The sequence below is a fragment of the Atractosteus spatula genome, chromosome 2 (genome assembly GCF_055471065.1).
Source record: "Atractosteus spatula isolate fAtrSpa1 chromosome 2, fAtrSpa1.hap1, whole genome shotgun sequence".
NCBI lineage: Eukaryota > Metazoa > Chordata > Actinopteri > Semionotiformes > Lepisosteidae > Atractosteus > Atractosteus spatula.
The window spans coordinates 37,715,173-37,742,350 of record NC_142707.1 but is presented as its reverse complement, the minus strand read 5'-3'; the positions used below and the strand labels follow the sequence as shown (position 1 = coordinate 37,742,350).

At 34.3% G+C, this 27,178-nt stretch overlaps 1 protein-coding gene across 1 annotated transcript in view; it reads left to right on the top strand.

The window, feature by feature from the left end:
* Positions 1–26,589, top strand: part of plcb1 (phospholipase C beta 1) — a 366,687-nt gene extending 340,098 nt beyond the window's left edge. Inside the window, exon 33 of the mRNA XM_088933143.1 lies at positions 24,584–26,589. Within this exon, the coding sequence (XP_088789269.1) occupies positions 24,584–24,814 (231 nt within the window). The 3' untranslated portion in view covers positions 24,815–26,589. The remainder of the gene's footprint in view (positions 1–24,583) is intronic.
* Positions 26,590–27,178: the final 589 nt, after the last annotated feature.

Sequence of the window (27,178 nt, the reverse complement as noted above, 5' to 3'; positions counted from 1 at the left end):
GTGACACATCCAGTGACTCAGTCATAGCACTCTTAAGAGCCCCTATGACTCTCTGCAACTTGCTACAACAAAATCAAACTGGTTTGATTTTCTCGTAGCGAGCCACAAATCGTAGGGGTGGGCTCTTGTGTTTGCGACAGTCAACGGCCAATGAGAGCTCAACCAGAAGTACAATGCATACAATGCCCACAAACAGGGAAGAACAATGATAGCTGCAAGGAAAGAAGGAAAGCGAGTGTTTTGGACTGTGCAAATGGAGGAGAGGCCCGTCAAACTTTTGAGCCAGCACAGATGTCTATTCGATATTTCGTGTTTGTCGTTTGTTTACTTTAGTGCGGTGCTCCTCTTCTTATTCCAGTGTGCTCCATGTTGATTGGCTGCCAAAATGAGGCAACCTCGCAGTACTTTCACGGCACAATACAAGATTTGGAACCATGATAAAAAATTATGAGGGAATCATGTAATTGGTCACCCCCTACGATTCCTAGTCAGATAATTTGACACCCTCTAGGACAGAAAAAGGCAGCGAGATTCAGCAACTGCAGTTCATTAAGTTTGACATGCTCTCTGACTAGAAATCATGTCGAGTCATCTAGTGTGACGCCGGCATACTATGAAGGTCCCTGCCTATACAGCTGGGCGGATTGGAGCAAATGGAGTAAAGTAGCTTGTACAACAGCAATGTCTACAATGTGTATTTGAACCTACAGCCTGTAAGTTAGCAGTCTAAAGCCTTACCCAATATGCTACATGGGGCTCTAGCAGTCTGAAGTTTCATATAAATAATGTCAAATTAGACCAGGGTCCAGTGATACCAGGGCATCCCAATGCAGCAACCTTTTAACCATAGTCACAGATAAAAAAAACAGATCAATTTCTGCTGCTGCTGGAGACCCAGATCAGTCATTATATACTGTAGCAAGAGTATACCATTTTTTTTCTCTATTTAGAATAATGGACAAGAAGGTTTAGACCTGTTTCCAGAACTTTATCATTATATCTGGATTCATTTCTGGAAATTAACCACTATTAAAAGTTGCCCACAGTGCTTCCCCCAGACAGAGAATGCACAGAAATACATACCATCTATCCCAAATATTATCTCAGGAAATGGCCTCATCAGCAACACTCAAATCCAGATTCCAGCTTGTAACCACTAATAAAGGTTTACCTGAAGCCTGCAATAGAAAAAGAAAGGAAGCCAATCTGTTTGTTTTCCTCTGAGATCAAACAGATTATGCATTGGCTATATAGATAACCTTCTCCTTCAATGGATGCCATAGACACACATTGTAAACACTTAAAAATTAGTCTGGAACAACATTTTCTTTAAAAAATGTGCATTTAGTTTCTATACTGTAATATTACTCTACAGTTGACATCCCTAGGGAATATGCAGTATATTCTTTGTGTAGCAGCACTGACTTGACATGTGCCAAATTGTCACGTTCTTTCTCTTATATACTGTATTTCTCACCTAACTTAAGAATGAGGTCACAGTTTTAGTTTTAAAGTAGATGTTATGTTTCTTGGAATGGTTTGGAAATAACAGTGGGTTTTGAGTACAGGTAATAGTACAATAACAAGTAATAATTAATCTAAATAAATTCTAAAAATTAAAAACATTACAGTAGATTTAAAAACACCATAAATATTAATTTATAGGTTATATCTCTTTGGGCCTCATTCACAAAACAGCAGTCATGTGAGTATATTGAATACACCTGTAGTATTTATTACAAACAGTACTGCTAGTTTACCACACAGATCAAATAACTCATATACTGTAGTTAACACTGTCTATAATATTTATATAGTTCCTATATGTAAGAATAGTGGGAGGAGGAGCATGTATAAGATACAATAAAGTAAGCTACATTTAAAATATACAAGAGACTGAAAAGGATTTAAACATGTACAATACATTAATGAACACAGAATAAGCACTGAGGTGCAGTGAAAACTACAACCCATTAAAAGTAAATTGTATTCCATTTAAAAAGTGACCATTTACAAAACATTCTGAACTGTAAATAGTGGTGTAGGTCGAAAGAGCAAGCATTACATAATAAATGTGCTTCTCCAACACTCAGAATCCACATATGATTATTAGTTTCACATCATGCTGCTGTACAGGAATGTAGCATTCCTGTTTCTGTTACACAGTGTCTTCTGTTCTTAGAGTGATGACATTGCTTCATATTTAGGATGGCAGTCCTTTACATTGACCTGTGAATTTATGAAGGTACTTTATATACACTATATACATTTTTAAGTACATTGATGTGCACAGCATTTTGGTTTATGTGTTTTCAGTTTTAATATTTGGTTTTATTTTTTAAAAAATGGTTTTCTTCCCTCTAATGTCACTTTACATACAACATAGTACAAAAACTATAGAAAGTAAATATTGATTTGCATCAGAATTGTTTTCCTGATGTTTAGCAGTTGAAACTGAAAATCCCTTGTAAGTGCCTTCTGGAAAGGTTTTACCAGGGATTCAGGAAGAATATAAACACTTGAAAAACATGTTTTGGGAGATCACTGAAAACTTGTAATGAATGCAAAATTCAGTGCTAGTCCTGGTTACTCACATGAATATTAGCAGCCATATCACCCTGCAACTCACAACTGGCAACCCACTGAAGCTAAGCAGGTGTGAGCCTGGTCAATACCTGGATGGGAGACATCCTAGGAAAAACTAGGGTTTCTGCTGGAAGAGGTGTTAGTGGGGCCAGTGGGGTCAGTGGGGGTCGCTCACCCTGTGGTCTGTATGGGTCCTAATGCTCCAGTATAGTGATGGGGACACTATACTGTAAAAAGGATGAGTTGTAAAACTGAGGTCCTAACTCTCTGTGGTCATAAAAAATCCCTGGGTGTTTCTCAAAAAGAGTAGGGGTGTAACCCTGGTGTCCTGGCCAAATTTCCCATTGGCCCTTACCAATCATGGCCTCCATAATAATCCCCATCTATGAATTGGCTTCATCACTCTATTCTCCTCCCCACTAATACCTGATGTGTAGTGAGCATTCTAGTGCACTTTGGCTGCCAGAATGGTGGTGCTGGTGGAGGGGAGTCCTCATTACCTGTAAAAACACTTTGAGTGGAGTCTCCAGAAAAGCACTATATAAGTGTAAGTAATTATTAGTATTACTCCTGTTACTCCTTTATGTAACTTTGACATCTGCAGACCCCATGATATTTTGTGTACTCTGCCCATATACAGTAGCAGTTATACATATTACTGTTTCAGTAACTACAGGACATAATTGCATGTACTGTAGTGTGGCTTGCCAGAGAAGGTAATAATGCTAAATTGGTGTATTTTAATTAATTAGGTCCTTTATTCTGCTACATGCTCACATTGTTATAATATTCCATAGAACACATTATACTTTAGTTTCACTGTTCAAGCATTGCGGTTTTATCTTCAAATGACCTGTCATTTCATATTGTTTATAAGGTATCAGCCAAAATGAATAAACCCATTGCAAAAACTGGAACAGGCATTGTCTTTGTTTTGTACACAGTACATATTTTGTGACTGCATTGATTTCAACAGCCCAAATAGGTCCAAAGCTCCCAGCAGGACTGAACATATGCACATGCTTGGCAAGCTTATTTCAGGCCTTTAAAATATTTTTTTTTCTAATAAAAGGATTAGGAGAGAACATAATGAGCAAGCAGATTTCCCTTCAGCCATGCCCACACATTCTAAGATTACATACTGTATGTGTTTCTGTGCTCATAATAAGCCTGCAATAAGAGGTAGTTCTATAGAAAATCACCTGGGAATTAATGTTTTATGAAGATACTTCTTAATATTAAAATAAGTTTAGCTGGGACAAATAGTTATTTGTACTCCTGACTAATGATGTGCAAATCGAATAAAAATCATTCTAAAACTAATGGTCAATTATAACTTCCATCTCCAAGCAAATCCATAGATAATTTATTTTGAAATCATAACCAATTCTGTTTATATAAAAAAAATCTTTTTTGTACAGTGAATAAAATGGATTTTTTGATACTGCTTTTGCAGTTTTCAGAGATAAAAGTGTTGAAATGGCTAAATGTTCATTTTCATCAATTCCTAAACACTGTCATCATAAAGGCTCTATCTTACAGGCAAACAGGTGATCACATGCTTGCTGGTACTTTCTGGTGGGTGTTTTGTTTTCAGTGTTTTTTTCCCTTCTTTCTTCATTGGCATGGGAGTTCAGTCTTTCCAAAAATGCAGATAAAGACATGGCTTTGAATCACTGAAGCTTGTGCTGCTTTTATTTTAAAGATACATGGTGAACTTCTCATCTGTTGTTAAAGGGGTAGGATAAGACCCAAAACTGGAATAGCTTTGTGACCTTTTTGTGTATAATTTGAAGATATGCTGCAGAGAAATTTGATGCAGTTCCTTTTAACAACCGTTGGACATACAGTAATTCAATTTTTTTTTAAATCACAATATATACTCAGCGTCCCTCTTGAGAGATGTACATCCAGTAATCTAAAATAGCAAAGAATGGGTTATATAAAAAAGTTAAAACATTTTATTTTCTTCCCATAGAAAATGTCAGTTATGGCATAGAAATAAGAAATCTAATATTTTGCCATTTGTCTTAATGACAAAGGAAGACTAATATTTTCTCCTGGATTCATTCATACAATAGCTAATAGCTGTCTTTGTCTGGAAAGACCTGCAGATTGTGTTTAATTTAAATGTGATCCTCATAACCTGCCCAAGATATGAAAGTTGTCGTGTCATACACATTAGATAAAACTAACCTTCTGAGATTGGCTTAATAAAGACACTTGAAAAATTTCCCCCAATCAGTTGCAAGGCAAATTATATCATGCCAGACGTTTCATTATATCAGGACCTTCATACTCTCATTAGAGGACTGTGGAGCTAACACCACATCATCACGTGTCAGAAATGAAAATTAAATTACATTTTCTTTAAACATGAATTGACTGTATAAAACCCATCAGAGCTGGCTAAGCAAAGTAAAAACTTAGCTTGGTATTTACAGGATGTGACTACAAATAACACTTCCTCGTAATTGTCTTTTTTGAAGGGATTTTGTCCTTATATTCAGGTTTTAGATATTTTTGTGATTTTTAGATTTTTTTATACAGTATGTTATGAGAAGAAGATTTAAAATATGTGCATGTGGGACAAGAAATTATAAATTATTTTTTCTTGATGGGAATCTGTAATTCATATTTTGTCACTGCAGACACTGATAATGTATTTATTATGAAATTAATTAAATTTCTTAAAATGTGTAGTATAGTGTTTTTTGTAAATGCTGATCAAAAGTCTTTGAACTGTATATTTGAGCATTTTGTTTATGCTTTTCTGTATATCTAGATACTGTACAGTACCGTAGGACTAATATGACAGATTTTAAAAGTCATTCATTTACCGATGTTAGGTTTGCTCTTGGAGGTATTGATTTTAATATCAGCCCAGAAGCCATGGGAAAACATTTAAGGAAAAGCACACAGTGTCAGTAGAGATGAAACCATTTCACCAAAGCAATTAGAGGGATATGCAGGAAAAGCAGAGGAGTGATTATGCAAGTAACTTAGCTTAATGGCATTTTCCTCCTTATTAAATTGTCTTAGTAAATATATGAGCAAAAAATAAACAATTTAACAGAAGAAATTGTTCAGTTGTCGTGAACTACATATTTTTCTAATATATTCATATATAATGGGGTTTGTAACAAAAATTTGGAAGGAAGGTTAGGTTCTAATCTTGCACATTTCCACACACCTGTGTGCTGTATATAAGTCTCGCACCTTTTTCCAGGTCTCCCTTAACAGCCCCCCACCTCCCCATCTACTTCCTTCCTCACAAGAGGCAGGGGGGGTTGGGCATCTTATCCTCTCAGATATGCTGGCATTCCCACAGCTCAGTCACACCAAATACTTTAGAAATCATCTCTCTTCACATTCATTGGGATCTAACCAAATTTCTGCAAATAAGTTTAGCTTCTCCAAATGCTAAACACGTTACTGCCAAACATGTTCAAGGCATTTTAGTACTTAACAGAGAAATGACTACTGTACCTCATCTTATTATGCTCCTCTTCGCCACACTAGAAAGCTTGTGTATGCCAGTGTAGCAGTGCAGGGCATTCTGAACTGGGGATAAAACCCAAATTGGCAACACTGTAGTAAAGCACACTGCCTCCATGCCAAAAGGCTCCATAGCTGAAAAGTTCTGTCTCTTTTCTTTCCCTTTTAGCATGGAATAAACCTTTACCTGTTCCCATACATATACTTCACCTTCTACTAGCAAGACTAAAGATATTTCCTAGAATTTTATTAGTAACTAAGAATTAAAAAAGCAGTGAAAGAAATAAAATCCTCAATGCTGTTTTCTGCCTCTGAGATTTCACTCAAGGTTTTCTTAATTTTGTCCTTAAATGTTTGTATCTGAGACCCAGAGTTCTCTCTTAACACCATGTTAAATAATGTGTGTGCTTCATATCAGTCTCATCTTTCTTTAATGTGAAAGAAAAAAAATTACATAGCCTGAGGAAAAATAGAAGTTGTTTAAGTAATCCAATTAGTAAATTCTAATTGGAATATTGGAAAGCATTGTGGATAGCAGACTCTCTATGAGTCAACGAAAAATACTGTTATTTAACACTAGAATAATATGAGTAAAAATACAAGAGAAAATGGCTTTTTGCCATGAGTGTGTTTTACACAATACTAATGTACTACAGTACTTCAGTTCTTCATATGTAACAGTTGTACTGTACTGGTGATTCTTTTGAGTGCCTTACTAGCTGTTTAGGATCAAAACAGAAAATAGCAGAGACACAGACCACTGTATTTCTGACATAGCTGTACCTTCTCTCTTTGGTGAGGCAAAGTATACTGTACCTGTTTGGTTTTCTAACTGCCAAATAACATTTCAGATAACCTTCTTCATCATTGATATTTATGCTTTTAGTCATATGTATGCTTTGGTGATATTAAATATCCATGCATGGGGGTCTCACTGTTACCATTTTAAAAATTATACAAAACAATACAGTTATGACATTTAGGTAACAAATAATATTCAGTTACATTAATTGGCCATAGTAAACAACAGTGCTCTTACAGCTCAACTTTACAAATTCTTCTTTCACTGGGGAGTTTTAAGAGCGAAGTCTTCTTTAAAAAAAAGAAAAGATTCATTAGGTACAGTAATTTTAGCCCTTGAATAAGCCCTTGTAATCGTAAGCCTCTAGAGCTGTCAGATATTTCTGTAGTCCCAACAGATCTTTTAAAAAAGACACTACATTTAAGCGTGGATTGTGAATAGAAATGTCACTTCATGCCCCCATATTAGAACACCCTTAGAAAAGGTCATTCCATTTTGATTGAATGCATGCCTGAAGAAGGCTCCATGGCCGAAAAATTGTGTTTTCTTTCTTCTCTTTTCAGCATGGAATAAACCTATTACTTGTTCCTTCATAGTAAATGTGTTTGTTAATGTGGCTATGTGAAAATGAGTAGCTATTAAAAAGGCTTAATTGATGTTCTAGACCCTGCATGTTTAAAAATAGGTATTCTTAAATCTAGCTAGATTTTTAAAATAAATGTCATTGTGTTTTCTAAGAAGTGTACAGTGATTTACAAAAGTATTTAGAGCCTTCTATGTCCTGTTTTTTTTTAATTACAAAATGATGCATACACATTTTTAAACAAAGTTTTATTCAAAACTTGAGTGTTCAAATTGAAGACTTCTACAGGGAAGATGTGTTACAGTAAATGTCAGCAAAACCAAAAGAGAAAAAGCTCAAAGTAAATATTCAGACCTGCGAACTCAATATTTGGTAGAAGCTCCTTTGGCAGCAATTACTACTGCAGCTCTTTTTAAATAAATCTCTACCAACTTAACACACTGACTTTTTGCAGTTTTCATCCATTCTTCATGGCAAATTTGCTCAAACTCACTATACTGTAGTTGCCTGGGGATCGCTTATGGACAGCAGTTCACAGATTCTTCCACATAATTTCAATAGAATTGAAGTCACTTAGCCACTCAAGATTTGCCCCAGCAAATTGTTTTATTACTTATGCAAACTTGACTTTTTCATCCATCCATTTTATAACCACTTCATCAAATATAGGGTTGCGGGTTAGCCAGAGTCTATCCCAGCAGGCAACAGGTGCATGGCAGGATACACCCTGGAGGGGACGCTGGTCCATCACAATGGCACACGCAGACATGCACACACTCCCACCAAGGTCAATTTTCCCAGAAACCAATTAACCTACCAGTCTGTCTTTGAACTGTGGGGGGAAAGCAGAGCAACTAGAGGTAACCCACATGAACACAGAAAGAACATACAAACCTCATCCAGATAGGGCTTCAGGGCTTCAGCACTGTGAGGCAGCAATGTTAACCACTGCACCACTGCAGGAGACTGCAGGACACTCATTACCTATCTGTGTTTTTCATATTATGCATTCACTTCTTTCTTTTTGTTATTTGCTTTAAATGTTTGTTGTTGGTTGAGTATATAATACATATCAATCACTACTTTAAGTGTCATAACTGCAAGATTTAAAACAATAAAATATGAAAACTGTGCAAAGGGCTGAATACTTTTGCAGAGCATATACTGTAAACATTAAACTTTAAAACAAATTCAGTCTTAAATATTTAAACAGCCAATATTTATTGTGACCATCTGATGTGAATAAAGTCAATATTCACAAATTCTGGACTGCTGCTGTTCATCCTTCAAATAAATCTATAAAATGGCCATAATACACAATTTGTTTTGGGGATATGTAAGAACAAATATTTCTGTGTTTAAAATATGTCAAGTATTTTAGGAGGGATATCTTATTGAAAGCAATTTTGAAACCCTCTGGAGTGTCAGTCTTTCTACTTTGAATTTATTGAATTTAAATTATGAATTTCATTCCAGTTACATAAAATAAAAGTTGTGTCTTATGTATTCTGCCAGGCTGATTTTCCATACATTATTTCTAGGATTACTTTTGATGAGCTGAGCTTCCTCAATAAGCATGTTATCAAAGTACTAATAATTTAATTGTACATTTCCTTCTGCATCTTATTTAATCATCTACTCCATTTTATGAAGTTAATCTAAATAAAAAAAATAATATTTAGGCACTTAGTTGTACATTATATTGAAACATCCTGGATGAATTAACATCGTTCTGAAGTCAATAAGTCCTATATGGTTGTCTTTTTCTCAATACTCGCTTATAGAATATCTATAATCATATATCATTTTTAGTTTCTGTTTCTGAGATTTACAGTACTTAAGAAAAAAAACTATGAAATAGTTTTATTTAAATAGAACTCAGTAGTAAATCTTCTTCTAACATCCATTACCATAATCATTCAAGAATCACATTACTCTACATGATTTTTTATACTTTGTATAAAAATAGTGTTTAATACTGTATGGAATAATTTTGATTACTTAAGAAATTATGCCAGTGGGTTTTGATAACTACTTCAGAGTTATTCTTCATGAAATATCAGAACAAACTAATTATGGCATTACTGTACATTTTTAAAGTATGTAGAAGCCCAATGGATTTACAGTATATAGATATACAGTATGCATACTGTATGTGAATTTAACTTATTAATAAAGTAATTTATAATATCGAAACAATGTTGAAAAATGTAAATTGACATATACAAAACCAGTACTTTATACTGTGCATTGTATTTGCCATTGTAACTGGCAGATATGTTTGTACAGTATACAGTATATAAACAACTCCCTTAGTCGTAGTTTTACACCCTTCTCTTAAGTAGGTGACCAAAGCCATTGTTAAAGAAAAACTCTAAACTCCTGAGTTACTTTATACGTAGTAGTCATTTTAGAATTGGAAGATCTGATTTATTTAAATTCAAACCTGGTAGTTTGGTTTTGTGTGAATTAGACCATGGTAAACAAGAGCAATTTGGTTTTATTTGAGAATTTGTAAGTATTTTAGAATTCAGAACTATAAGAAAAAAAATCATTGCACATAATGTTAAAAGTACAGAATTCAAATGCTTACTGAACTTTGGTTCACAAAGATTTTATGTGTATTTATATATGCACACAACATACCTCTTTATATACTACTGTATAGACACATTGTAAACTTAGAATGAAAAAGATGTGTTGTATTATTAAAGATACAGTATGTAGTGTCCTTAAATGACACCACCACATTTCTCGTCTCATTTCAATTTTCTGTATGTCATGATTTTTTTTCTGTTTCACAGATTTGAGGCTTTTCATTTCTGATTTCATAATTCATTTTTTGTGCTTTTCCTTAATTATTGTATTCCCGTGAGACAGAATCTTGTAGTTAAACAGTGAAATTAGCATTAAAGCAATTATTGGATCAGAATTAATACAATTACATAATTTTTAATCATGAATAGTGTCAGAGCTTGAAAAACAACCTTTGACTTGTCTAAAAAAAGCTGCAACTCAACTTGCAAATGCAAGACAGTGAAAGAACATGGTGTACAGTACTTATTTATAAATGTTTTTAGTACATTTGTCCTAGAGTTTAAAATATTTTTTTATATGTGATTTGTACATGACAAGCCAATGTAACTTTGGTGAACTTCCTTGAGTAATCCCCAATTTTCTAACATGGTAAAAGTGAGCTTAAGGCCTCAACATATCAACCCATTTTACAAAGAAATTTAGTACTTTTACAAAGCTTCATGGAAGATAAAACAAACCTGGCAGTGCATTGCTATACAAAAAGAAATGACCACACATGGAGTAAAAGTGTGCTTACCTGTGTTCTATGATGGCAGCCAAGACTTTAAGGGCCTTTTTTATAGAAATCTCTCTTCTGTCTACTACTGTATATATGCATAGCCTTTCATGTTCATAACATTCAGTTACATGGGGCACATTTACTGTACATGTTTATGTCCAGTTATTTATCTAACATGAATGCCAATTCATATAGTTTTAAAAATATCCCATAACTTCGCAGACTATTTTTATATATTGTGTATTGTCTGAGTATTGTCACAAATACTTCCAGTATATTTCTCCTCAATATGGGATGGTTATGTATATATATTACTTTGAAGTAAACTACAGATGCAGCCATTCAAAATGCACGGTACAAACCCGTACCGCGGGCAACTACGCATGAGCCACCGCGCCGTACCGCGGTACACGATTGGCTGGCCAAAATGACCGACGGGCACTCGTGGTGCATTGGTCGGTAGTGAAAATATTTAATCATTTAATCTCTTTACTGTGCACATTTAAATCCGCTTAGTATTGAATATTTATATGGAATTTTACCACTAAAGGGAATTTTTAGTAGCTGAGCATAAAAAGAAGAGGAGCATAATGCATCTGAAGGTCATAAACAATATTAATTTAGGAACGTAAACATTATGTAAACTGTATATTGCTGGTATTGGTATTTTAAAGAAAAAATATACACTAGTATTCCATTTCTCCCTAATCAGCATTTTAAGCATCAAAGTCTTACATGTGGTTATTTCAGAAACGTTTTTACGTGCTTCTTCTGACCATATTACTGTACATTTATATACTTTGTGAAAAGTGATTGTTTTAACCTTTTCTACAAATATGCTCATTATCAGAGTAAACAAAACATGCATTTAGAATTTGATTAATAGGGAATATAATATGGAATCACATATCTAAAGAAATTAATAATGATATAATTCTATTCATGTACTGTAACACAAACAGTAGTATATACACATATCTATTGATATGTGTAAGGACGTTTCACTGCTTGTGTTACCACCCCAAGTGTCTAGGGGTAAAGGGGTGTAACATTGAGGATAATTTTTAGAAGCAGGTGGGTTCTGGTGAGGGACTAGGAAGCGTGATAAAGGTGGGTGCAAAAGTGATGATTTTAAGTTGAATAAGTGACTGGAAAGACACGATAACACAAGTTAAGGAACTAGAGTGGTGCCAAAGAAAAGAAAATAAACAAAAATGGAGCTGGCTAGGAAAGTGAGGGAAAGCTAACCTGACTGCAAAAGAAAACCCGAAACACATGGTCTTCGGCGTCTTCAACACCCTAGCTAACCCCCACTGACTACCCAAAACCATACAAGACAAATGGCACTCACCCATACTAAACTAGTGTTACTAATACAAAATCAACTAAGTGTGTAGAATGTACCCAACAACCTAAACTAACCGTATACACAAAAGTTCACACAAAAACACAAGTGATCTAGGAGTACAAATGAGGAAAAACGAGAGTAATCAACAGGGACAGGGTACAAAAGAACACAAAGGTTGAACATATAACACATTAGGGCAAGGTAATGGCAAAACAAGGATAAACACAAACAAACGAAAGTACAAAGAAACTAACAGAAACCAACAAAACAACAAAGCCGAATCAAAATCAAAAGCGAAGCGAAAACCAAAAGCGAAAGCGAAATGAAGCAAAGCAAAACCAAGCAGGACCAAAGTCAAACAAAAGGCCTCTTCTTCCTGAAAACCTCCATGTTATGTACTGAATAAGATGCAGTCTGATTGGCTGAGAGGCTGATTGATAATGACGTCATATAGAACAGTGGTGTAATGGTGGGCCAATGGGGGAGGGAGAACAATCAAAGGTCAGCAGTGTGGAACATAACAAAAAACACGCACAGACCACACACTGGGACTTAAGTGACTGACTTATAAGCAAGAGGTTGGGTGTTCAAATCCAGCTATCGCTACAAGTTTTCTTTTAACAAACATTTCTTTGAGAAACTAAAATAGCAATAGCAAAATAGCAATATTATGGACACTCTATTGGCTTTTTATATTTCTAAATATCACAACATGTTCGAATCTAAGGCATTTATTAATAACAATGAATAGTTTCAAACTGCTACTGATATCATTATCATCAATATGTGAAAAAAGTGAATTCTGTTTTTTTTTATGGTCTGTAGCTCAAATCCTGCTTAACTAAAAATTAGACACAAAGAAGAGTATAATTGGACAATGTTATGAGGCTAAAAAAATCAATAACAATTTTAATTCAAAGATCTAAATATATTTAACGCATACGCCTGACATTAGAGGGTGTGTCTGCTCGCCTGCGCAGTGACGTCACCATCACTCTGAAAAGCTACAGTAGCAGGAACCTGTACCGTGTGGATCCCTTTAGATCTCCCTTCAGATTTAAAAGGTTATTAATAATATCTTCAGTGTCGCATTAACATTGGAATGTTCTTCCAAGTGTAAAAAGAGGTGATATGCAATGTGTCTCCTTCATACATTTTCAGTTTACAGACCATACAAGATCATTTTTTATTAATAATGTCTCCCGTATCACATTAAAATTGGATCGCTTTTCACAGGTGTAAATCCACCTATTTTCTAACCGCTTTATCCAGGGCAGGTAACAGTTTCACAACTCACCCTACCCCCTGCCTGTCTGACTTTCTTTTTAACCCTTCTGTGCCCGAATTGCAGCAGGTAAGACATTTTTCCAAGAAAGATCTGACGACAAGGAAGCAAAATCACCCATTTTTTGTGCACAAAAAGTAGTTATTAACTATCGAAACCTGTTTTTATCGGTTTTAAAGTCATGCAAGTTCTAAGTTAAGCAGGAACACATCATTACATCTCATTTTTTAATTAAAAAATTTGTTTGCCCAGGCTAATGGGGCGTTTATAATATTGTGGCATTATTATATAGGACTGACACACTGACTCAGGCACTCGTTGAATGAAAAACTATGCTTTATTTTTCAGTACAGCTGAGTACAGAGAGACACATACACACACACTTTTTCATATATAAGATATAATGATGTGTTCCTGCTTAGACATTGCATGACTTTAAAAGCTATAAAAACAGGTTTCGATAGCTAATAACCACTTTTTATGCGCGAAACACGGGTGATTTTTCTTCCTTCTGATCAGTTTTGAATCTGTGTATGCTGTAAGATTTTTACTTCTTAATTAAACATTTAAAATACACATTTCTAATAGAAAAAATCATATTCTGTTGTCTTCCTGGTATGTAGAACAGATCAGCAGGTCTTTTTTTCCTCAATCAGAGGTTCACCACAATTCACACTCAAACATATCACAGATCTGCCACACACACACGCCTCAGAACGGTGACGTCACTGCCTTTCATATGAATCCTTTCATATGGAATCACTTTGACGCTGTGCTTAACAATCTTAGGAAGATCACAAAACAAGCCTGTTAGCCTGATTTTTGCCTAAAAAAATCACGCCGAAGAAAGTGAAGTAGCATTAACTAGCAAAGGTATTTAGCAGACGTAGGCATAGTACGTAATTCAGGCTTTATGAACTCTAATAATTAATAACCCTAATTAATCGAATCCCAGGTGTGAGTTCATAAAGCCTGAATTATGTACTATGCCTACGTCTGCGAAACACCTGATCATCTACTCTAAAGATTTCAGTGTTTGTGTATATTCTAATCGCAGTGGGGCAGGGTGTGTGGGAACAGGTTTGGTTGAAATTGCATTAGGGATCTGTGTTCTTCACACCTGAAACATTTTCTCTGAAAGAGTTCTCTTCCCAATTTAGCTGATCTTTTGCTGCCTACGCATGCTTACATAGCTCCCTAGGTAAATTATCATACTTGACTGAGAAAGCTTTAGAGAACTTAACATTTTTATTATCAACAAATTGTAAATATGACGTTTACATTGGCATTATTAATTTTTTTACTTGAGTGTATGGAGGAGTGTCAGCTGTCAGTGAGAGCAGACCCCCCTCTTAGGCTGGGCAAATGATTTTTTTTTAATTTTTAAAAAAGAAATAAAAAATTAGATAAAATGATATAAACATTTACTGCAATACATTTACTTTGGTGGGTAGCCGCATCAGCCTGCAATGTTTCGGCTGTGAATCCTTTTTCAGGTGTGAGGGTCTTCAGCTCAAAATGAAATGCTTGGAGTTTGTAATGTAGGGTGCTCAGAACAAGTTAAACTTTAATGCAGGAAAAATGTATTTCCCAGAAGCTATACTGATTCTTATGGATGCCCATTTCCGCAAGGGAGTAAAAACAAAACGCGCTATGGTATTCTCTCCGATGCAGTGCAGTTAAAAAAATATCTCTTATGCTGTTCCTAAATTAATATCGTTTATGAACATCAGACGCTTTATGCTCCTTTTCTTTTTTCCAATGGATTGAACACGGAGAGGCATTTCATGATGTACTTTTCACTGATGAAACAACAGTGGCTCTGGAACGGTTTTCAACCATGTTGTTTTATAAAAAGGGGAGATATGTGAACAAGCAAAACCCAAAACATCCACCAAAGGTTAGCCTATTCTACTCTGAGAAGAGTAGAGGGGGTGGAAAGTGCCCGCGGTCATTTAATTAGTATTAAAATTTGCACTGATTCCCTTGCGAAAATATGGACATAAGAATATTCATGCGTGGTCAAAAAAATGGCATAAAAATGACAAAGTGAAGGCTGTGAAAACATTCACAATGTACTTAATACACAAAGGAAGTGTTCTCACAACTCTAGGAGGTTTCTTGAAAATGCTACAGGCGTGCTAAAATTGTTTTTGAACTTCAAGCTAACTTTACCCCGGTTTTCATTGTCAGATTGTGAATCAAAAAATGCATTTAATTAAACACACATTTGCAATTTTAATCAAAATGGGGTTAGACTATTAGACATGCAATACTTTGTGATCTTGTGATCATGTTAGAATCTTTGTGTAAGCTTTATTTTTTTTACTTTTTAATTATACACTTTAAACACTTTTAATTTTGTAAACGCAACACACATTCCGTACAGATGCAGTACAATCACATTCTCCTGTCTTCCCGTGGTGTAAAACGAATTAGCAGTTGATTGAGATAACAATGCATCGCCCACTGAGTGGAATGTTCTCATTTGTTCTCAAGTGTAAAAAGAGGTGATAATTCTTAATAATTCCATGTCTCGTTAACTAACTCTTCAGTTTATTCCGCCAGACAGTACATGGATATAATTATATCGTTATTCATTTGTTTAGATACGCGATTCCATATTATATTCCCTGTTAATCAAATTATAAAAGTATGCGTTTGTTTAAGCCGATAACGAGCGAATTCACAGAAAAGGTTAAAAGACTATCACTTTTCACAAAGTATATAATCTTAATATGTTCAGAAGAAGCAAGTAAAAAAGTTTCCAAAATAACCACATGTAAGACTTTGATGCTTAAAATGTTAAGGGAGAAAGTGGAATACTGGTGTGTATTTTTTCTTTAAAATACCAATACCAGCCATATACAGTGTACATGATATGTTTATGTTCCTAAATTAAGCATGTGAAAGGCATGGTGAATCAGAGATTCTCAAAACTTACTTTGTATGATTGAAAACGAATACGTGATCGGATCAACGAAAAGCTGTGGTGTTACTTTTTGTCAATGAAAAAATAGTCTTTTCGTTTAAAAAGACAGTTAAAAAGAATGTGGACCAGGGTAATACTTTTGAGTTTACAGCTTGTCCAAGGTCATTCATTATTAATACTATTAGTAATATCTTCGGTAAAGACTTTGATGCATAAAATATTTCTGCATAATTAAAATATTTATGACAAAGGTAGGTTGTGTACTTTTGCCCAACTGAGCAATCTTGCTTTCATAAAATATACCAACTTTTTAATGAATGATGATTAACATGCTGTAATACACAGTTTAAATTTAAAAGTCTAAAGAGTATACAACTTAAATTCTTAATTGAATAAAGATTATCCCTCAGCAGTGATCGGGATTCGAAACCGCCGTTTTCTGGTGACAGCTCAAATGCTGTACATGAGAGGTTAAGCTTAATTAGCTCCTCCTGGCGGTTTAACAAGGTGATTCCGGATACTATTAACATAATCAAATTTGCATATGGTAATTTGCGGTATGACTCGTTATACTGTGTTTTGATGCAACACGCCCACCGCATTATACCACAGCGTACCCCGCTTGCTTTGAATGGCTGTATTACACATTACAATTAAAGCATATTGTAATGATTTCAGAAGTACCTGCAGTAGGTATATTTAATTAAATTGTATTTGAATCTGGACAGATGTCTTCTTTCCTGATGTAATGAATGGATCTGTGTCCTTTATAGATCAAATTATAGTTTTCTATAATTTGTCAAAATACCCATAGTTTTAAAGGTACAGTAAGAGCACAAAACAGAACTTAGCACATAGATAGTGTCCTACAGAAAGAAAATGGCAGAAAAACGTAGAGTTAAAAAGTTATTTAATGTCAAAGTTACATTTTGGCTACTTACAGTAAGCCCATGTTACAATACAATACACTATATTGTACAAAAATACCAAACCTCACCTGCTTAGGGTTTTTTTATGTTCCTCACATGTAGGGGTCATTTTGTTGGTGGATATCAACACTAATTTAGGAATGCTGTTTTAAATGTATGATTTTTAGGAAAACAAATGATAGACCTAATTTATTAAGGTCTTTGTGAAAGGGATTGAAAGGGATGCTAAACCCTTTGCAGTAACAGTCATGAAAAATCAGAGTTCATTTTCAGTTCATTAAAGCCATCCATCTTTCTGTATATGTTAAACATTCCTGTTACCTGACCTCTAGCTTGACACCTGGTACTGGGGGTAGATATTCAAAAGACATGGAGACACTTCATTGATCTACAGAAATGTAAATTTAACAGCAGCAACCACTGAAGTTTACACAGTCCCCCAGTGACATCCACTAATTTGGTTCAGAGCTCAAAAAGAGCTATCCTTTACATATGCAACAAAGAAACCCCTTTCTGACTTAATCCATTCATTCAAGTGTCACACAAGGAAAATAAGGTTTGATGTGGGACTTTTCTTTTAAAATTTGGTAGAAATAACTATATTTGGAGACCTTGTGAATTTTTAGATACACAAAACAGGAGATACCCGTAAAGCATGTATTATAATTTTATTACTGAAGCAAACTTGTTAAGCGCAGGTAAATTCCTAAATCCTAATTCAAAGTTCCTTATGAACCATAAAGGCCATACAATATTTTTTATTGATTAAAGGTAACTACAGATCCAGCCATTCAAAACTCGCAGAGTAAACTGCGTTAAAACTACTGCATCATACCGCATGTAAATTGAAAATTGATAGTAGCACCTATCAATGGTTACAAAGGAAGCACCTTGTAAAACCGCCAGGTGGAGCTAATGAAGTTTAACGTCTTATGTACAGCATTATGTACAGAAAATGCCTGGTTTCGAATCCTGTTCACTGCTGAGTGACAATCTATTTACAATTAAGAATTTAAGTTATATAGTTTAAAAATTTTAATAATTTTAAACTGTGTATTACAGCATGTTAATCATTAAACATTAAAAAGTCAGTATATTTTATAAAAGCAAGATTGCTCAGTTGGACAAATGTACACAACCTTACACCTTCATCATAAATATTTTAATTATGGAATCGTGTAACTAAGCAGCTAAAGTATTACAAGCAGACGTTTTAGAAACCTTTTCACATTTGTTTCTTTTTTAAAAAAATACTTCTATTGTCCTTGTAGTGGTAATGAGCACTGTAATGTAGTGAGCTTCACCCAGGTGGTTCAAAGCGCTATCAGAGCAGAATGCATAAAAATAGTCCACTCTTATAGCTTATTGTGAACCTCTTCTTATATTTGTAAAAACATTCCAATTTAAATGCAATACAGAATATATTCTTAAAACATTATAACAAATGCAGAGTTAGAGAAGACATGTTGAGTCTTGTCTTTTCAGCTTGGGATTTAACCTTTACAGTGATCCTTTTGGATATATTTTGTATATAGCCGGATTAATAAAAATACATTAGATTAATAACTGGAGTAAGAAAAGATATTTCACACATACTTTGAAACCATATGCCTTTGGAACAGCGGGCAGCGATACCCAGCTGTGAGGGGGGGCGTTATTTTGATTTTCCTGCATGAACTGTATTCGCTACAATACTATAATGAGTCCCTGAGGCATACCATTCAAATTTTGGAATTATAAAAAATAAACCTTTGTTGAGTTTGCACGAGAGACAAAAGGTACCTTTTGAGAAGTCGTGTACTGCTTGCAAAGTAGAAGATTTTGACAAACAGCTAAATTTGCTTGAAGAATTTAAAATCTGTCTGTACTGTAGCTTTATTTAATAGAGCAGAAAGTCACCTTGCTCTTACAAGCGGCTCTGTTAAGCAGAGTTTGTGTTAACACATCACGCCCATTGAATGAGTTTTAATCAACTTTGTCTGTCAGTGTGAAAAAAATGACCGAGGGCACTTTTCCTTCCCACCTGGTGTGAGGTGACAATTCAGAAAACAGGTTTTTTATTTTACTGGGAATGTGAACATTAAGTGAGCACTGGGGCGTTCAGTGAGACTAACACAGTGAGATTACTGAGATGGATAGTTTTAGTAAATATGTTGACAAATATCTGAATTTTTGCAAGATAAAATTGTATCCATCTATGAATCAGCTACGTGACCTTGCCCCTGTGAAATTGTGGAAAAGAGGTTTAGTGGGTAGCATTACTCACAGTCTAGTGACCAAAGTGTGTTTTAATACACTGTACAGTATGACAGTATTAAGCAAGTATGTGTTTTTAATGTTTGTAATCGCTATTCTTGCAAGTACATTTTGTATTCAGTTTGCTTCTGTGTGTTAGCTGGTGGGCAAACATTCGAGGTGAAAATTCTTCCACAAGGAGTGTACCTTTAAAGCACAGAAGACCGCACCAAACTTTTTCGGCTCTGTATGTTGCTCAAGCCATTTTTCTTTGACACTTTCTTTAGTCATAGAGGTGGGAAGACACCTCCCCCTCCCCCATCCTTCTGCCTGCCTCACCTGTTTCCATTTTTAACCATTCTGTGTCCAGATCACAGCAGGTGAGAAAGAGTAGGGAGAGAGAAAAAAAGTGAACCCTGGTTTTTTGATAGTCAGATTTACAGTAACATATGTTTGAACACAATCTTGCAAATTAATGTTTTTACAAGATGTGGAATCTTGCGACGATTTATCACAGTGTGCATTTTAATACTAATTATTGATTACTAATAGTTTATGCACCTGACACCTGACTTTAGATGTATATAAAATATTGAACTGTGACATAACAGTCAGAAATACAATCGGCGTCGCCTCTTCTCTGACTGAGCTCAGTGGGCGGTGCACTGTTTTCTCAATCACCTGCTAACTCGTTTCACACCACGGGAAGACAGGAGAATGTGATTGTACTGTATCTGTACGGAATGCATGTTGCGTTTACAAAATTAAAGTGTTTAAAATGTTTCATTAAGAAGTTAAAAAGACTTACAGCTTACACAAAGATTCTAAGATGATCACAAGGAAGAAAAATAAATTTTTCGTGGATTTCGTGTTTTTAACTAAACACGTTTTTATGGGTTTTAAAACCATGCAATATCTATTTAAGGCACACTCGTTATTGTTTGCTATTTTTGATTTTCTTAAAATTAAAAGAATCGGTTGCCCATCGTGCCACACAATATTATGTTACATTTTTATGTTTTTGAGAGACTTCAGAAGGCTTTAAATGATGCATAAAAAATATAGCATAATGCCTTCCTGCGTTATGAAGTCACTTGCACCTGGTATCCGCTTTATTCAAACTAAGGTTTCTAGAAATGCAAGCAGGTATTAGATATTGTTTAAATAAAAGCTGTGAAATTTTTCACAAATCACAATCTTTAAACCTGTAGGTTGAAGGTTCCTTGTCATTTGTTCACAAAGTTATTGACATCTGAAACATTGTCTCGTAAATAGGTATTTTTATAAGCAAAACTTATGAAAACTGAAGAAAAAAATGACTCTGAAAAAGTTACAAGAAGCTTGAAATTATTATTATTAAATTAATACTGTTAATAATGACCAGACACATTATTATTGTTTTAGTGGTATTTTTAATACCGCTTTGTTATTCTCGATTCTAATTACAATATATAGGATTTCATTTTAAGGCTTCAGGCATCTGTTAAATTGTCCCACTGAATAAAGTGTTTTGAATTAAACTGGTTGAACAGTTGACTTTATCAGGTTTGCTAATTCACATCCTTTTTTCATTATTAATATAACTTAACATTGAATATGTTATAATATATATACAAAAAATAAAAACATGTTAATATAGTGTACATAATACTTACTATTTTATTTTTTAAAGTATTTTTTAGAAGAAAAACTTGTGCCGTAAGCGGGTATTGAATCCGGATCGTCTAGGGCTGCTTGGAAACACAGCCGAGATGAACAGCTTTAAAATGTTTTGAAAGTAAGCATGCGTGAATGAGTCAAATTAAAAATAGCTATATAAATACATACATTTGGATCCTTAAATTAATATCATTATTAATTTCTTTAAATAAGCGATTCCATATTCTATTCCCTATTTAGCGGATTCTAAAAAGTATGAGGTTTTTTACTGTGATAATGAGCGCAAGTATTCATAGAAAAGGTTAATCACTTAACTCACTTAACTTTGAACGTTTTGTGATATTTAAAAATACCAACAAATTCAATATAGTGTCTATAATATTTACTATTTTAGTTTTTCAAAAAAATGTTTATTTGTTAAAAGAAAACTCATGGAAAGAGCTGGGTTCAAACCCCCAACCTCCAGCATGCACGTCAGATGTCTAAGCCATTACAGCAATGCACCGCTTGACAGCTTAAGCTATAACTGAACAGGGTAGGCAAAAAGTTTCCATGTAATCGTGGATGAGTGAGTCAAACTGATGCAGATGTTTACAAAGAAAGGGTACTACTATAATAATTTGAGCTATATGAATATAATTATATCATTGTTAATTTATTTAGATACGCAATTCCATATTATATTCCTTATTAATCAAATTCTCAAAAAATTCCCTAAAATCAAAGTATGCATTTTTTTACTGCGATAACAAGTGAAAATATTCATAGTAAAGGTTAAAACATTATAACTTTTTATGAAGTATATAAACTTAATAAGGTCAGAAGGAGCACGTAAAAACTTTTCCAAAAAATAACCACAGTATGTAAACAAATGAAAGACTTTGGTGCTTAAAATGTTTATGAAGAAAGTGGAATACTGGTATGTATTTTTTATTTAAACTACCAATACCAGCCATATACAGTACAGTTTACATAATGTGTTTATGTTCCTAAATTGATATCATTTATGACCTTCAGATGTGTTATGCTCCTCTTCTTTTTATGCTCAGCTACTAAAATTTCCCTTTAGTTGTAGAATTCCATATTAATATTCAATATTTAGTGGATTTAAACCTGCACAGTAAAAAGATTCTTTTTTTTTAAAAAACAATCGTTTCACTAACAACCAATGCACCACGGGTGCCGCCTATAGGTCATTTTTGTCCAGTCAATCACGTACTGCAGTATAATGTGCTGAACTGTGTATAATTTCGCGCGGTACGGGGTTGTAGCATGCATTTTGAATGGCTGCATCTGTGCCTATCCAGCTTTTATGTTGTGGCAACCCAGCATTTATATACAGTTGCAAGAAAAAGTTTGTGAACTCTGTGGAATTACCTGGATTTCTACATTAATTACTCATAAAAATATGATATGGTCTGTTCTTCAACTAAGTCACAATAATAGACAAACAAAATCTGCTTAAACTAATAACACACAATTGTACTTCTTCTTGTCAATATTGAGCACATTGTTTAAACGTTCACAGTCCAGGCTGAAAAAAGAATGTGAACCCTTGTATTTAGTAACTGGTAGACCTCCTTTAGTAGCAATAACCTCCACTAAATGTTTCCTGTAGCTGCTGATGAGACTTGCACAACTGTTAGGAGGAATTTTAGAGATCATTTAATTTTGTAATCATTCCTCCTTACAAAATTGTTTCAGTTAATTGATATTTCTGGGATTCCTTGCGTGAACAGCACTTTTCAGGTCATGCCTCAGTATCTTAATTGGGTTGAGGTCTGGACTCTGGCTTGGCCATTCCAGAACACAAATTTTAAGCCATTCTGTTGTTGTTTGACTCCTGTTTCGGGTCATTGTCTTGTTGCATCACCCAACTTCTATTAAGCTTCTATTGTATTTCTTGATACAATTTTGAATTCATTGTTCTCTCTATGATAGCAAGCTGTCCAAGCCCTGAGGCAGCAAAGCAGTCCCAAACCATGATGCTCCCTCCACCATGCTTCACAGTTGTAATGAGGTTTTGGTGTTGGTGTTCTTTTTTTTCCTCCAAACATAATGCTGCACATTTCTGCCAAAGAGTTCAACTTTTATCTGATCCGTCCACAGAACATTGTCCCAGAAGCATTGTGGAACATCCAGGTGGTCTTTTGCAAACTTGAGATGTGCAGCAATGTTTTGTTTTTTTTTGAGAGCAGTGGTTTCCTCTGTGGTGTCCTTCCATTAACATCATCCTTGTTCAGTGTTTTTCTTATAGTGGACACATGAACAGAGACTTTGGCAAGTTCAAGAGATCTCTGCAGGTCCTTTGCTTTTACCCTAGGGTTTTTTTCACCTCCTTTAGCATTGCCCGCTGTACTCTTGCCATGATTTTTGCAGGAAGCCCACTCCTAGGGAGAGTAGCAACAGTACTGAATTTCCTCCATTTGTTGACAATTTGTCATACTGTGGACTGATGAACACCCAGGCCTTTAGAAATGCTTTTGTAATTTTTTCCAGCTTTATGCAGCTCTACAATTTTTTTTCTATGGTCCTCTGATATTTCTTTTGATCAAGGCACAAATAACATGAACAGTTCTTTCTTGAGAAGAGCAGACTCTGTCAGTAACCAACCTTTGTGTGCTTTTTTTATAAGGCAGAGCACCTCCAACCCACACCTCCAATCTCATCTCATTGATTGGAACACCCGACTCCAATTAGCTTTTGGAGAAGTCATTAGCCTAGAGGTTCCACATACTTTTTCCAAACTAGACTTTGAATGTTTAAACGATGTGTACAGTACTGACAAGAAGAAGCACACTTGTTTGTATGTTTAAGCAGATTGTGTTTGTCTATTATTGTGACTTAGATCAGCCCACATTTTGATGAGTAATTAATGCAGAAATCCAGGTAATTCCAAAGCATTCACAAACTTTTTCTTGCACCTGTAGAGATGATATATCATTCATAAATTAATAATGCATGGCTTACAGTTGTTTCCAGTTCTGCCTCAATATGATCTCTGAAAATGCCTAATCTATGAACCAAAAAGTATTAAAAGTATGCTTTAAAGTTGTGCTGGAGATAAATATTTCTTTTTTTTTTCTTTTATGGAGTGTGCAGTAAGTGAAATTTACTTTCCAAACCCATATTGGTGAACTTTAAAAACTGTCACTTAAGGTTCTAATATTGTATATTATTTGTGATATCAACTGGTGAATGTAAAATTTCTTCAACAAATATTGTTGTGATTACAACCTTTAATATTTACAGTAGGGCATTTGAATTGAGCTGCATTATAGAAGCCTGCATTAGTGGTTTTTGCAGATACTACTCTAGGTTTAATGGGTTTTAGAAAATGTTAAAACAGAAATGTTTCCTTTGTTATAAATTAGACACATTGATAATACTGCTGCTTATCTTAATTACAGCTGCAAAGCGAGCTTGACCAGGAATACCAAGACAAGTTCAGGAGGCTTCCAGTGGAGATTCAGGAGTTTGTGCAGGAGGCGACCAAAGGGAAGTTCACTGAAGATGGAGATCACTCAACTGTCTCTTCTTCCATGGCATCTGACAGTGGAAAACTGAACCACAAGCCCCAGCAGTCTGAGGAGGATGTAGATGAAGAAATGCCAGAAAAAGTCTTTGACACACCACTGTAGGCAATTCTCCAGGGATTTGGGCTAATTCTTAATTTTAACTTTACTTTATTTTTTTTTTATTTCTCTGATAACTTCAGACATTTATGCCCTGCTGTTTTAAAACAGGGGCTTTAATTGGTTAGATTTTAAATGCAGGAAACAAAATGTACTTGAATCACTTCTTGGAAAGGAACTTTCTTTTCAATTTTTTTAACTTACTTTTACTTTAAAAAAATTAAAGTGTAATAGTGCAGTCAATTTCTTATTAATGCTTTTAATGTAATATGGGTTATGGTGCCAGTGTTTTAGATTTAAATATGCTAAAACATTATTATTATTATTATTATTATTATTATTAATAATAATAATATTAGTTTATACTTTGGTGACCTAAGTAACAGCCTGAATGTTTGTGTTTATTGGTGAAGCAAGGTGTACTGTTCGTGAGCATTTCTTAAAGTGCCAGGCAAAGCAAACCCAAATTCCTGATCATACACTGCAGACATAAATAAGGATATCAAGTCCTTTTCTGGTTGTATGTAACACAGCTCACAAGAGGCATCTACACTGTATATTTGCACTGAAACAGTAAGGGTAATTTGCTTTTGTCTGCAAGCACTGGTGGCTTGCTGTTCTACCTTTGTTCTTATACAGATAGATATTTGTTGCTGCTGGTTATTTCTTGATATTTGCTTTATATGATATTTAAGAGATTTATTGACTTTTTTGTATTTTTTTCTTTTATTTTTAATATCTGGCTAATATGCTTTCTAGGACTACACTTTTGTTTGCATAACCAAGCCAGTAATCAGTTCTGCTGTGGACAGTTTGGTTAATTACAAAAGTTTCAGGGATGCATGACTAAACAAAGTGGTAAATTTGCGTGTCATTGTACACATGTAAATGTTAGATGTCTAGTGAATAATGTGAAATTTCATTGACATAGATCTAGATTGAAAATTGTCTTTCAATGTTTATTAAAAAACAGGAAAATACATAGATTCACAAACAAAAATTGCATATTGTTATATTTATTTTCACTGAATTCATATTGTATTTTCTCACTTTCACTTATGGAAAGGAAACTTTTGTAAACAGATCTATTGTAACTGAGGTCTTTCTTCCAGTGAGGTATCAGGCTGATACCCTTTTCAGAAGAAGAAAATACAATATGAAGATTTCTATATGAGATCTGAGCTTTTATCATATTTTAACAATTTTTCACCGGCTTCTTACAGTACATTATATAGTTATTTCACCTATTTTGAACTTTAAAAATGTACATTGCCTATTACCCACTATGAACTTTATTAATTTTGACAGTTCTACAGCATTCTGTATATTTATAACACAGTTATTATAATGAATTGAAATAAAAAAGATAACCACTATTTCTCATTATGGTTCCTGATCAAGAACTGATAGTAACTATTAAAGAAGGAAATCAAATTAGAAATCTTGTTGTTCTCAGCAGATACAATGTCATATACAGTATTTGAAAGCTGTAGGTGGTTTGCAGCTGCTAACTTCAAAATAATAATGGAAATAAAATCCTAATAGTTCTTATAGTGACCAAAACGAAATATAGCTCAAATGATTTAACATGGATATTGAAACAGGTAATCATTGAAATTTGTACAGTATATAATCACACATTATGGGAAGGATCCCTAGAGAGATGTATTAAACTACTGTTAAACAATGTTAAAAATGTGTCTAACTCAAGGACTAACATGATTAAGATGGTTTTAACAATAGACCTTCTCCTCTACATTTCTCTGAATAAATCTACAATGACTTTTGTTTGTTGCCTCTGTTTTCTTTATACAGAAACAATACAGTTATTTTGACATTTACCTATATTCTATACTTCTAAGTATAGTTACTTCTCTGTAGGTTGCAAATGACTTGCAAAAGTATTCAGATATTTTTGCTTTAAAACATGTAATCATAACGCACTGAAGTAGAAGTTAATATTTGTTGCATACACAACCTACTCCACACATTCAAAGCAAAAAACAAAGTAAATGGAACAGTCATGATTGCATAAGTATTCAAATCCTTTACGTTTTCAAAAATAAATGAATTTACATATGGAAAATTGCTTTAATTAGCTACACAGTTAATTGAATTGCCTTTTTCTGTGTGTAATAATAATGGTAATAGTTGTTCTCATGAGGTCTTAAGAATAAAAACACCTGTCTCTGTGAAGTTCCTGTCAGTTTTAAGCAAAGTCTCAACTATGAATACTAAGGAGCTCACAAAACAACTGAAAGAAAAAGGTTTTAGAACAGCACTTGTCAGGAGAAAGTTATAAGAAAATTCAAAACACTAAATATAATATCCATATTTATAATGATCAATATCCCTATAATAATAAGAAGT